Source organism: Glycine max, chromosome 5 (assembly GCF_000004515.6).
Source record: "Glycine max cultivar Williams 82 chromosome 5, Glycine_max_v4.0, whole genome shotgun sequence".
Lineage (NCBI taxonomy): Eukaryota > Viridiplantae > Streptophyta > Magnoliopsida > Fabales > Fabaceae > Glycine > Glycine max.
Window position 1 is genome coordinate 6,363,700 of NC_038241.2, and position 14,789 is coordinate 6,378,488.

At 27.9% G+C, this 14,789-nt stretch overlaps 1 protein-coding gene across 8 annotated transcripts; it reads left to right on the forward strand.

Annotated features, from left to right (window-relative positions):
• The first annotated feature begins 331 nt into the window (after positions 1-331).
• LOC100819673 (calcium-dependent protein kinase 15) lies at positions 332-5,669 on the forward strand. Of its 8 annotated transcripts, none has more exons than XM_006579586.4 (6): positions 332-596; positions 2,051-2,125; positions 3,105-3,454; positions 3,680-3,802; positions 4,623-4,666; positions 5,387-5,669. In XM_006579586.4, the coding sequence occupies exons 3-6, from the start codon at positions 3,359-3,361 to the stop codon at positions 5,427-5,429; spliced, it is 306 nt and encodes a 101-aa protein (XP_006579649.1). In that variant the 5' UTR covers positions 332-596; positions 2,051-2,125; positions 3,105-3,358; the 3' UTR covers positions 5,430-5,669. The 8 variants fall into 8 exon arrangements, 5 of the variants coding, with proteins under 5 accessions (XP_006579649.1, XP_014630997.1, XP_003524091.1 ...); XM_014775511.3 differs by having other exon boundaries at positions 5,447-5,669; XM_003524043.5 differs by lacking the exon at positions 3,105-3,454.
• Positions 5,670-14,789: the final 9,120 nt, after the last annotated feature.

Here is a 14,789-nt window from a genome sequence, read left to right on the forward strand (position 1 = left end):
TTTATTTACTATATAATTTAATTCTTTAAAAAATTTAACCACTTGATTTCATAAAGTTAAATATAAATAAAAATATTGTTCTAATAAATTCGTGAATAATTTTATCGGGGAACAAAATTTAAAATTAGAGATAAAATAAAGGACTAATTTTATAATTGTGCCATCTTTTTTTGATAAAATTATATTATTTAAAAATAAAATAAAATATTAAAATTTCATAAATGTGGTATAACTTTGGTATAACATGTAAAATAAAACTTAATTAATGTAATTTTGTAGAGTGGGCCTACTGGGCCTACTCCTTATATGAATAAACAAATTTTGTCAGGTATGGTAAGGTAACTCAACTGTCTTTCAACTCTTTTTTCTCTCTCTCTCTCTTTGGCGAATGAACCATTCTCTTCCTCTCCGATCCGAAACCCATCACTTCTAACACCTGCAGATCTCCCTCTCTCAACCTCACTCCACACCTTACACCAAAGTCTCCCAAACTTTCCATCGCTTATTATTCCCTTTTTACTCTTTCTCTCTTCTCACCTTTCTGCAATTGCTTCTCTAGGGTTTCTCCGAGGCGACGGATTTTCCAATTGTATCCGGTACACTCTCGTTTCCTCTTACAAAAAACGTATTTCGAGGGGGGAAATTAGAACTGGCGTTTTTGCAACTATAACTGCTGTGGGATTTGATATAAATATGTTTTTATTTTTTGTGGTTGGAGATTAAAATGGACCCGTGTAGAGCATGTTTTGTCGCAAAAGTGTTTTTTTTTGTTTGTATAATCGTTTATTTGTATTTCTCACATTTTTTTGTGTGGAATAAAATGATCCAAAAGCCTTTCCATTGCAATTTTTGTGGAATAGGTTGAACTTCATTTGAACTCCTGTTTTCTGAATTTTTGAAGATGTTATGCGTCTGTGGTTGTTGGGCTTAACTTGCGTATGATAGCATTGTTGAGGAGCGCTCGCTGTTGAAAAGTTTGTGTTGCTTTTGGATCTCTGGTTTGGTGATAAGATTAATATGGAATTGACAAATGATTGGTTCTGGTGGAATTGAATGTTAACGATTTTGGAGTATGTCGTTATTTGGTATACTTGGTATTATTATTATTATGGTATATATAGCAATATGGTTGTTACTGCCAAGGATGTGCCTATGTTTGTGAAGTGGTGCTATAAACAAATACAGAGTGATCATGATCAGGAGGAAAGACTGTTTTGTATATAAGTTGATTCATTGCATGAAGTTCAGGCTCTTTTTGTAGTCATTTAAACTTTGAATATAGCTGCATGATATTAAATGCATTGGTAGAAAATATGATTAGAAATAGAAACCCTTAATAGAACATTACTACATGAGGTGGATGGCCAAACTGTAAGCATATATATTATTTAATGGGATTGGCTGATTGGGTAAAACAAAATAGTATAATCATTGATTGGAAAATCAATGGTTAAGATTTTTAAGAATTTCATTTTGTGTTGTATACACACGTGTGTTTTGCCGCTATTTCAATGACCAACATAATTAACTTACCCTCTGAACTGTTCCCTGTGATTTAGAGGAATCTAATTCTATTTCATGTCAGTTAATAATCTTGCTGAGAACCATGAGTAGATGAACTGTGTGTCATGTTTACCATTTTTTATATATAGGCTCAGCTCCAATTGGAGACTGGTGAGATTTGGTAATAAATGAAGAAAATAGTGAAGACAACAATGGATTTTGTTGCCATTGAAATTTAACGTTTGAATATTTTGTGGGCCTAACTTGGTGACTGCATGAAATGCATGTATTGAGAATGATGTTTTGGACGAATGGCATCCTAAAGTTAGAACTATAATCTGTCGACAATGGGAAAGGATGTTGAGAATTTGCTGCACATTTTAAACTCACTAGTTTTATATAACTCCCACTGTTTCCTTGAAATTTAAGAGTATTTCCATTAAACATTCTCAGGTTTAATGTTGGCATTATAATACATCTTAAATTCTTACCTGTATGAATTCATTGCAATATGTCTTATCAATTGTTTCTTTGTCTCTCTCATCAGGCCTTTCAATTGGATTGAATGACTGTATGGCGGCACCTAGGCTATGACTTCAAGCATGTTGAGTGGGGAGTGAAGGTAGGTTTTAATTTGAGTGTGCTTTTGAAGCCACTAAAAATGAACTTATTAAGTTGAGGATCCTCAACTTCTCATTGAGGATCCTGTAGTGTGTTATCAACTGCTGCTTCCATAATGGTGAACGGATCACAATAAAGGAATTATAATAATTTTTTCTAACAGGGCATCCTTTAGCATTTTGCTTTGAAATATTATAGTAAGAAGAAAATGCAATGAAGAGATAAGTCTTATTTATTAGTAAGTAATTAATCACTTAGAGTCCAGACTATAGAGTCGAGACTTGGAATTCCAAACTCTTGGCTGCAAAAGCTTTTATGGTTCCATAATAAAGAGTGCCTAGCTAGTGAGATATGAATCAACAACGTAAAGCTATTAAAAATCTTCCAAATTTTTTATAAGCAAGGGGTGGGGGTGATAAAGCACACAGTTCATCTAATTGCAAATTTTCAGATTAATTCCACTACAGAGTGACTGCTAAGTAGCCTAAATCACTACCAAAGGTGCAAGGGCAATCGACTCTATAATTGAATTGGCATTTTCACCTTTTTTTATATAAAAAAAAGGTTGAAAGGGGTTGGAGAAAACATTCCCTTCCACTCCATAGTATAAACATTTGGAATATATATATATATATATATATATATATATATATATATATATATATATATATATATATATAGATTTTGGGCAGTGTGCAGGTCCTGTGGTCTCATTGTACCCAAAAACCAATTTTGTGCTTTGGAGTTTTGAAAGCAAATCATATAGTGACATGTTGTTTTTCAGAAGATATATCTATTTGGATCCAATGTTAAGTTGACGGAACACTAGAACAGAAACCATTGTATGAGTGTTATTCTAAAAGAATTGAGAAAAAAAAGAAGCAGACCTCAGATGCTCACTCCTCCTCTCTATATTCTGCTTCTCTAGGAAGACCTTCATAAATGCCGTACCCTAATTCTATTTCACTGTGCGTGGACAGTGTTTGCTTCGTTGAATGGCGCTAGCTTCCACCAAGCCACCGCCCAACCACAGTTGTTCTTGGTTGTAGTCGTAGATCCGGGCTTACCAGTGTGCTTTTTCTTGTTCTCTTCTCTTTCCATTTTTCTCTGGTATGGAGCATTTGAGCCACAACTTTCTTGGCAATTTGCCTATTTGAGTCAACCAGTCATAATAAAATGTTATATATATATATATATATATATATAACTCCATATCATCCTTGGATGAGAGAAGATGGAGCATCTGATAAACCTCGATCTAGATGTTTTTGTTTTATCCAGAATGAAACAATTTAGGACAATGAACAAGCTAAAGAAAGCTGCTCTGAAGGTAAATAATCTTTTATCATCATTTTTGTTGTATTGATCAATATTTTAATAATCAAGCTTTTAGTATAATATATAAAACATTATGTCAAAAGCCTCAAGGATTGAAAATGGTATATGTCAATCAAAATGCCAAATTAGAAAATAAATAGGGAGAGGAATTCATAATTGAATTAGATCAAAGGTTATTGCTGAAAACCTTTCTGAAGAAGAAATCATTGGTTTGAAGGAAATGTTTAAATCCATGGACATAGATAATAGTGGAACAATCACTTTTGAAGAGTTGAAAGCTGGTCTGCCAAAACTGGGTACTAAGGTTTCTGAGTCTGAAGTAAGGCAATTGATGGAAGCGGTAAGAATTTTGTCTGATTATACTTTAGCATTTTTGGTACTTTTGTATTACCTAATCCCCTGCAATTAACTTTCTTCATTTGGTAACTTTTAAAAAAAAAAAACAAAGTTGAACACTAATGTTAACTCTTCTGTGCTCTCTCTCGCTTGATGACACCCCTGATATATGGATAAATTCTTTCCCTGCAATTTCACTTCTTGTCTTGATGATTTTATATATCCAAACCTAGCTTGGTGCTTGTGAATTGTGATTAAGATTACCGTTAGTCCTTGAATATGCTGTGCATTTACAGAATACCGTCAGAATTATGGTTCAAGGTGCAAACCTGAAAAACATGACTTGTAATTAAAGGATTTTTTTTTGGTTAAAATAAGTAAAGAAAAATTTAAGTATCACATATATAAGGAGTTAATAGGTTGACTTAATAGTTAAAATAAGAAAAAAGAAAAAAGAAAAAAGAAGAAAGAAGTCTTAGATTTAAATTTCTCTCAATAGCAAATTAATATTTAATATTTTTAAAAATATCACATATATAATTATGCAACAATTTTGAATAAGAAAAGGAAATGTGAAATAAGATGAATTATGAGATAAAAAGACTGAAAAGATATAATTATAAAAAATGAGGTGATGAGAGACTATCATATAAATAATTCTAGAATTTGATTTTTATGCAATAAGAGATTGATTGATATTTACACTTCTCAATACACTAATTATAAAATTTGAGGACCTACAAATAAATTGTTCTCAAACTTAGGCGGGCAATTTCAAGTAGCCAATTGGGTTTTACACTTTTACTGACCTTAATTTCTTTCAGGTTTATCTTTGGGAGTTCTCAATCTTGCAATTGTGGTACCACAGGTTAGAACCCACTTACTCATATATTAACAGCTTGAAGGTTGGGACTGACCTATTATGACGTTATCGTTCTCCAGAATACCTATTATGACGTTATCGTTCTCCAGAATATTAACAGCTTGAAAGTACAAAACCAAGAGTTTTAATTGTGAATTAAGAGGCATTTTTGCCTATTATTGTTGTTTGGTTGAGAAATAAAATTGATCATTTTTAAGATGTGCACTGCACAACTCATCATATAACTATAGGCTTTCCAATTTTCCCTGGTTCCTATTAGATCACTAAGCACGTGCTAGTCCTTCATAAGGTTTTTGGAAGCCATTATAAGAATTTTATAATCCTATCATATCATTACTAATGGCCTTAGCTGATGATAGATTCCATTTTTTGCTGGGTTTAATTAAAATACATTTAAACTAGTGTATTTTTCCTTTCCTCTTGTACTATCCATAGTAATTTCTAAAATTAAATACATTCATTATGAAATATAAAAATGAAGTTGAGACAACATCTAATGCTTTCTGCCTCATTCCTTATTATTTTATATCAAAATGAATCAGTTTTTTTGGATGATTGTTCCATATCCCATTTATTGCAAGGACCTTCTAAATTTAGTTTAGCAACATATCGAGTGAATTAGTGCCAATACATATTCCCTTCTAGCATTTAACTTGTTCATGTTAGATTGTGATATAGTAACATGTGCTATAATGTATCCTACAGCCAGTATTATATAGTAGGAGGAAAGTTTATAGGACTGGCTTAATTGTTTGGCAAAGGCAGATACGGAGAGGACACTTGAGGAAAAGATGTTGTGGCTGATAGAGAGTCATGATCACGTAGTCAGGTGATGTGGATGGAACCGAGCACCATGTTGACAATGCTCAAGTTGATCATTGACTCTTGGCTATTGTTTTAGTTTGATTATGTCATGTTAGTTATGAATTTAAACTATATTAAACTTTCACATTGCATTTTATTAAACTTTGAATTTTCACTTTGTCAATATTTAATTAGAATTTTGTTATTAGATGTATTTACAGATTATGAATGTTCACTTTTATATATAAGTTTGATTATATAGTTTAATTAAAAATTATATTTACAATTGGTAATTATTAAATAGGTTAAAATCTAATAAATGAAAAAATAAAAATAATGGCATATATTTTTTGAACAATCGAGTTTTTTTTTCATTTATTTTAAATTTAAAAATTAATTATTAAACTAGGCCAAAAACATTTAAAATACATTTTAAAATGTAAAATTAGTGACCGAATTAGCAATTAAAATTATTATTATTTTGTAAAATTTTATTATTTAGTAGTCACTGAAATTTATTTTAATTTATTTTACAATTAAAATTTAATTTTTTATTAGTGTTATTTTAATTTATTTTATATTTAAAATTTAATTATTTGTTAGCAACCGAATTAGTTACCCCAACCTTTGGTTGTTAATTTGGTCTCAAGCAAAATAGCAACAAAATATCTAGCGACCGAATTTTGTGTGTTAGCGACTCAGTATTTCGGTGATGAAATAACAACCGAATAGTGAAGGTTTAGCGACTAGGATTTTTGCAACGTTCGTTATTTTGGTGGCTAAGAGTTTTAGCAACCGAATTTAGGGATTTAGTGACTAAAGTTTTCGGTCGCTAAATCATTTTTTTTTTTTAATGAACCCAAGTTGTTATGTCACCATTAACTGCATATTCTATTGCACAATTTTTAAAGGTAAAGAAGTTGGTCAAGTAATCAAAACGACTAATGTCTTGCATACATATAGAATAATACAATATTTAATTTGATAACAGTATTTATAAAATATTTATAATCATACTTCATTACCTTTACACAATGATAATTTTTTAATATATTTTATTTTATATAGATGATAAGTATCCATAATTACAAATAATCTTACTTGAACCAGGTAAAAACACTATGATTACGCATAGTTTGAACAACTCTACATTAGCTAATCTACACGCTTCTTCGTATTTTTTAATAAATTTTCAAAATATATCTAAAGAGTGTGGAAAATAAAAACAAAAAAATATATAAACTTGATAATATCATGCTCACACCTCGTCAACATCCAACGTAGGTAGCAAGAGAAAGCATTTTCTTACACCTCCTTTAAAATATTATGTACTCGGTTTCAAAGACTAGGAGCGAGTAATAGGTTAATTATATATATAAAATCATATTTAACTGATTCAGATTAAAATATAAATTATCGTACACGATTTTTTTAATAGTCGTGTTGTTACTAACTAAATAACTTTTAATTTTGACTGTTTGTATGTGGCTGTGTGATCCAAATTTCTTATATATGTATCTTATAAAAGTGAGTAGTGAATTTAGTACACGGTTCCAATTTTTAATAAAAGGAAATAAAAATTGAATTAAATTAAATTTTAATCAAGTTATGCACCCTAATTTTTTGAGCAGCTTGATGAGAGTGTTTTTATAAAAGTTGAAATATATATTAATTTTTAATCATGAAAAAAAAATCATTTTAGCGTTTTATTTTCTTCTAATAAATATGTTATGAACCAAATTTATCCAAACAAGATCATATATACATGAAATACTAACGTTTGTAATATCATGCTGCTTATTAACAATAAATCCCTTGACTGGAATGGTTTTAAACGTTGAAGAGGGTCGATTCAATTTTAATTTTTGAGGAGACCAAGGCAAATTAAATATAGTGTAGTGGGTATGTTACGCAAATTAATTCACAATAGCTAGCTATATGGAAATTAAATCCCAAAAGGTTTGTACGTAACAGCAAGTTACTTCATTAATTGAAAAATATACCAAACAACAAGTCTTGCCAATTTATTATGTAGAAGATGAAAATCCAAATTACTGTATTTGTTAACCCTTTTTTTACTACTCAATCAAATAACCTAAGCATACCATACCCTAAAAATTCTTTATTTTCAGTATAAAAACATGCTAATGATATTACTCTCTTTCTAACAAAATTAATGAATTTTTTATTCGTAAAAATTGAAAACAATATCAGAAGAAGATTTATAATAACTTCCGCAATATCTTCAACTAATTGAGTTAAACCTATGATAATTTTTTTGATGTATTTAACTTCTCATTTAATATTTAAAAGTGAAACTTATTAACATTTATGATTTCAATAAATTTCCACTAATTACAAGGAAAATGTTAATTAAAAAAAAGCATTAGCGATAATGTCGCTACATTCCTCAAAAAATAATCGTGTGTAAATAATTATGATCGATACGGTAGAAAAGTAATAAAATGCGTAGATGTCTGTACTAACAAGATTAGGGGATCATAAATAACTTCTGAGTTCTTCAAATTATATAGTTATTTTCCTAAGTTTATCATTTTAATTTTATTGATTGATTAAACTTTTTAGTACTAAATAATTATATAATGTGGACAAAATTCATATAAAATAATTAATTTGGCATAACAAACACAATTAATATTTATACTTAAACTTATGCTTTTTAAATCTTTTAAACCTATAATAAGTCAAAATTTTACTAAAAAGACTCAATACAAGTCGATTTTTGTGATTTCTTGATTGAATGTTGTCTATTTTTCTTGTTAAATAATACAAATATAGTTGACTTGTATATAATTACCAAAAAAATATATTGTTGACTTGTATTTGTTAAACTTACCGTTACAATCGACTAGTACTAAATCAATTTCTTGTTGGAGAGTTAAAACAAAGTTTGACTTTTACTTGTTTTAGAGTTGACTTGATAGATATTTTTTTGCCAAACACAAACTACCGACAAAAACAAATAATAGGCAATTAATGCCAGTTGGTCTTTTTTTTAAAGGTAATGCTAGTTGGTCTATGCACTATAAAATGAAAAAGAATTATTTACTATTATAACTTAGGTATCTAGCTCAATTAATTGTGCAATATGTAACTTATGATAATCTCTGTACTACTTAAGTTTATTTTCTATGAATAAAAAAATGTCAGTTTATTTAAAGAAATATATAGTGATTTTTTTGAAAATAATCCATAAAACTTATATTTAGATCTGTAATATATAGAGTTTTTTGAAAATTGAAATGATAACTATTAGACATCAGTGGTATATGTAATTTATTCCATAAATGCTCTCATGATCTAGCCAATCGAACTAGATTGCTTTGGTAAAGAAAGTGAAAGAACATCATCAGCATCGACCCGTCTTGAATATATCTAATATCTTGATCACCAAGATATAGTGTTAAACACCAAATGAAGCTTGGTGTCTACGCAACATGTCACACATGTGGACACGTGAATTCCGATGCTTGGCAACGGCGAAGAAGCTACATAGAATTGAATCTACTTGTAGGACTTATGTGTGTGTGTGTGTGCCTCTTTGGGGTAACCACATTAACGATAAGTCAGTCTTTGACTCATTTTCCATTACAGTTTCAGTTGAGACTTGGGTACGTATTTGGAACTCTCAGTTGAATAAATCCTTACAAGCTATTTTTTATCAGAGAAATCTCAGGTCATGGTCGTGGGGAACATATTTTTCTACTGGTCTCAACCTGTGCGAACACGTATACGTGCATGGTCCAAAATACTGATCTAATGGATTTAAAGAAAAAGCATAATAATTAATTAATTAACATTACGTATATATATGTCTCAGCTTTCAAATTAAAAAATTAAAGAAATAATGTTTCACTTATAATTTTAGTTATTTCTATATATATATATATATATAGCTGGAAAGGCACTTAGAATTATATTTGAATTCTCCACTCTAATTTGATCTGAAATCAACTTAGTCAAATTATGCTATGAATATTCTTGATAAGTTTGGATGGCACAATGAAAAGTAGAATAAAGTCAAAAGTAATTTAACTAAAAGCACGTATGTTTGCGTGTACCACTATGCTTTTTTATGCTTTAGAATTGCATGAGGTATAATTGTTGATATGATTGTTTATAAATCAATAAGACTCAATAAAAATTAAAGAAAAAATAAAATTTAATTCTTTTATTAAATTGGATTTATTTTTAATCCGTTTTAGAAAAAAAAAATTATGAAATTTGAGACGTGATGACACTATTTCAAAGGATTTATCTAGGATCCAACAAGTTTTTGAAAATTCTTTTATAGTAATTTTTTTAGAGGCTTTAATAGTATTGATAAACTTTTGACAGTAATTAACCGATACTATGTGATAAAGTAGAGGTAATGTCATTAATTTTTGTATAATTTTGTTTAACACTCAGTATTATTGTGAGTAAATAATATATATGTGCTGATTAATAGTGTAAAGATTTTTTTATAAAGAAGCAATCATATATTATAATTTTATTAAAATTTATAATAATTACTTTAAAGTCGAACCGACAATATTTCTTATTAGTTAACAGTAATTTTTTTTACAATCACAATATAGAAAATGTGACATGAAATTATTGGTTTTTAAATTTAGTTTAATTTTTCCTCTCAAATGAAAAATAAAATTTTAATAATACTCTAATGAACATTATTACAACCTATTTGCATGACTCTTGATGATGACATTTATATAAAACATCCTATAAACTTTATTAATTTGCCTAACATATGTAGTGTAGGTCCATAGTGGTTATACCTAATTTAGGTAAAATTATCTCTTATAAAAGATATTATGATTTTTACAAAAATAAAAAATAAAAAATGTGACATTAAATTGGTTTTTAAGTTTTTTCCTCTCAAATGAAAAATAAAATTTTATAATATTCTAATGAACATTATTATAACATATTTGTATGACTCTCTTAATAATGATATTTATATGAAACATCCTAAAAAGTTTATTAATTTGCATAATGCATGCAGTGTAGGTTCTCAAGAAGATTTGCCTAATAAGACACATGTGGTATATTAGCCATCTTAGTATTTAAGCTTTTATTAATTTTAATGACTAAAATGACAATAGAACAAAAATTTAGGGACTAATTAATCATTTATTCTTTTAAAAAAATAATATTTTGTGATGATTGAAAGAAGAATAAAATTGTTAATTATAAAGATAACATGTGAAGTGCACATCTAAATAAATAAAAAACTTAAAAATCTAATTGAAAGCTTAAAAAAAGTAAAAACTTCAACCTTTAAGTTATATGTTATAATTTATAATGCAAAAGTATATTGAAAATTTTATATTTTGTATCCGATGACCCAAAAAGTAAAAATTAATTGTAATACTTCAAAAACAAACATCATCAACAAGACATATAATAACCAACAATTTATAACCCAACTCATTCATAAAAAAAATTCTCTTATGCATATACATTAATAAATACCAGTAGACCATAATATCATAATCAATCACCAAACATCAACATGTGAATTCAAACATTAATTATCAAAAGTTATCATCATCATCCAATTATCAAAATTTATCATAACATTTGACTTAAACAACATCATCAACAACATATATACTCTTATCAACATAATCACATGTATAATAATCAAATCCTCAAAATTTCTCATGAGGTTCAATCATCACAATTATCATACACTAACAACCAACTAGACCACCTCAAACTCAAACTTAAACAATGACTCTATTCTATGAAGTTTTCAACACAATATGAGCAACCCCCCATGAGTTACATCCCCTAACATGATACTTATACTATGATCATTTAGGAAGTCTTTTGAGTTGATCTTATGGAGGAAATGTAATTTTATCGAATATAAACAAATATGAGTATTGACTTACTTTTATAGGTTTGCAAGACCATACATCTATATACAGGAATTTACCACTTGTCTATTTTATAAGCAAATTATCATTAGTTATCATGAAAACCTCTAATACTAGGTTAAGAGTCCACCTAGCACCATCAACTTATGTGTTTACTTATATATTTATACACAAACTGTGCACACATCGTATACCAACGATAATAGTATATTTATGTCCACCCATCCACCCACACCCACCCACACACATTTCCAATTGTAATATTTGGTCCTCTAATTTTGGTTCATTTATTAGATTATTAATAAATAATTATGATTAGTAAAATTATTAAGTTAATTATAATTTATTTTTTAATAATTAATGGTTTTAATTCATTTATAATTAACTTTAATAAAAAAAAATTAGTTTATGATTACCCGAAAGCTCAATTGCCACATAAACTAAATCTTATCATTGGTATTTGTATTCAACATTCAGAATTCAGAACCGTGTTCTGAGCCCCTGCGTGTTTATGGTCGCTTTCGTTTTCCACGTTTACGTAATGGTCGGTGGTCACTCTTTCTCATGGAAAAAATAATATAACATTTTTTCAAAATCGAATCAAACACTCAAATAAACGCCGAAATGTATGCAGGTCACACTTTTTCCAACTTTTACTTCTATAATGTGATTCATATGGTATACTCTTACTAATAATAATAAAGAAGTTTCTACTTTCTAGCGATTAAACAATGACAAATTGAGAGGCAAAACTGTGCTGACAGAGCTAACACGTCAGAACTTGTGATAGATTTAGTTTAGGTGGCAATTGAGCTAAATTAGGATCATAATATCGATGAGAATATATATGTTGGAAGTTAATTTATTTTGCTAATATAAATTATCAATAAAATTTTAATGAAAGAACTACCTTTTTAAAGGAGTATTTCTTTCTGAAAAAAATAATAATAATTAAACATATATGAAGATGAGAAATAACGTTGAGCTAAGTGCAAGAAATAACACAGAAGAGTCAACTAAAAGTTGTTTCCTTGAAAGTGAGAAGTTGAAGTAATACTAGTTGGGAAAGTATCAAGTGTCAACACGGGGAGCATATATAGCATTAGCATGAGTAGTAAACAAGTATGACTCGGAACATGAACTAGCAGACCCGAATTTCCGGTTGTCAGCATCTGGTGATTCAAATTTTCTTAGTTTATATTATAACTAAGAAAATTATAAATGGGCACCTTGTTGACAAAAGGACAACAGGGCCAATTATGAAAAATTTAATATTACCTAACAAATATATTAGCATGAAACTTTATAATTTTTTTTTATCATTATGTGTTTCTTTTTTATTTTTATACAATTAATATGCAGAAGTTAGATAACAAAAACATTTCAACTATGTTGACAACCTTTTGCAAACCAACTAGAGAGACACCAAATATCATTAAGAAAGAGAATGATATCAGGAAACAATATGGGATTAGGCGAAAACCCATAAACAAAATTAGGAAAACCTTTAGGAAGGAAGAACAACTCTATTGCGAAAAGACTCTCCCCTTATAAAACTTGAAGTAGAGTCCCACAAAAATAAAAATAAAAAGTGTTTGGGAAGCAGCCCCATGATTAGCAAGGAAGTCGGCATAATTATTCTCCTCCTTAAAAATATTGATGCTTTCATATTGTGTTTCTCAGATGATCAAAAAATCATATTAATTATCTTCTAAAATTCTATCAAATCATTCCCCAAAAAAAAAACTGAATAATGATATGATGTATTCATATATTCCTAAAAATATATAACTGTTTATTAATAATTTATCAAAACATTAATAAATATATTCAAACTAGATGTTAAAATAAATGATAAAATAAAAATAATATTTAAAAAATAAATAATAATTGAATACTTTATTTTAAAAGAAAAAATACAGTTATCTCCACAATAAATACAAAAAGGAAAATAAAGTATTTATCTAAAAAAAACAAAATTTTCCTTACAATAAAAATTATAAAAGGAGAATAAAATATTTTATAAAAAATAAAAGAGAAATAAACAATATCATAATTGTATTCACTATAAGATTTTCTATACTATTAATTATTAATTTTAAACTTTGAAACTATTTTTTAAAGTTGGTTATTTTTAATTGTTAATGATTTTAAATCATTTGATGAACATAGAATAACTATTTGATTAAAAGTAATTTTTAGTTATTATTATAGATAGTTTTACGTTAATACTAAGTTTTTGCTTTTAATAACATTAGTAGTTATGGCTAATTTTTTACATTAATAATACCTTTCACACAAGAACTATTCCATTATTTAATTGTATTTTTATAATATTTTGTATTTTTCAAACTTACTTTACTTTTATATTATCATTTTGTATAAGAAAGTTTATACAATATAACTTAAACTTGTAAATTTTTCTTATTTGCAGATTTTTCTTGTGGGTTTTTTGAACCATTTTTTAATATAAATTTTATGATTTTCTTACACAAATTTTCTTCAAGTTTTGCTAAGATTTTGGCAAAAATATGATATTTTTCTTGAATATGTTGAAAATCCACCGAAACCCCTTCAAATATTTTATGGGTATTCTTGTACAAATTTTATTTTGTATAAAAGTTCAAAATTATCCATGAAGATGATATTATAAAAAAATTACATTTAATTTATTTTATATATGCTTAATTATTTTGGTCCCTCCAAATTTTTTTGTTAAGCTCTGTCATTGCATATTCTTTTCCACAAATTCAATATGTGTTGTCAAATTAGTAAAAAAAACACGGCTAGTTTTCTCTTTGACAAATTTTAATAAATAGTATTAATTTCTTATTCCATTTTTTAGTGTCCTTATATAGTGTTAATTTTTAATTTTAGACTATAGCAAACTTGTATATGAAGGAATCAGATTTGTTTTTTTAAGCCAACAAAAAGATACATCAGAGATTACATCGAGCAAAAAGAGATTACATCAGAGATGCTGTGTGTAATGACAGCACTGCATCACAACCCCAAATAATGCAGCATAGCCAACCCAAAGATAATGAAATACATAAATGTACGTACAAGCCGCAACCCTTGCAGATGCAGTTGTTAATCCAAATCCTACTCGTATTCTGCGTTAATTTTTAAATATACTAATAAGATATTTTAAAAGAGAAAAAGGGTTATGCATGTTATATAATATAAAAAATTTATTAATTTTTAAAATAATTATCTTAGAATAATTTAAATCCTAATTTATGATTGGATGTTGGTATATGATTATTAAACTGAAAAATAACAGAAATTTGTAAAAATAAAAATTAGTATATTTTATATTGTTGAATGAATGATGTCACATTTTTTTTCTTCGTCTTCCAAAATTTTTGTATCGCTGAGGCCCAATCATTATGTGC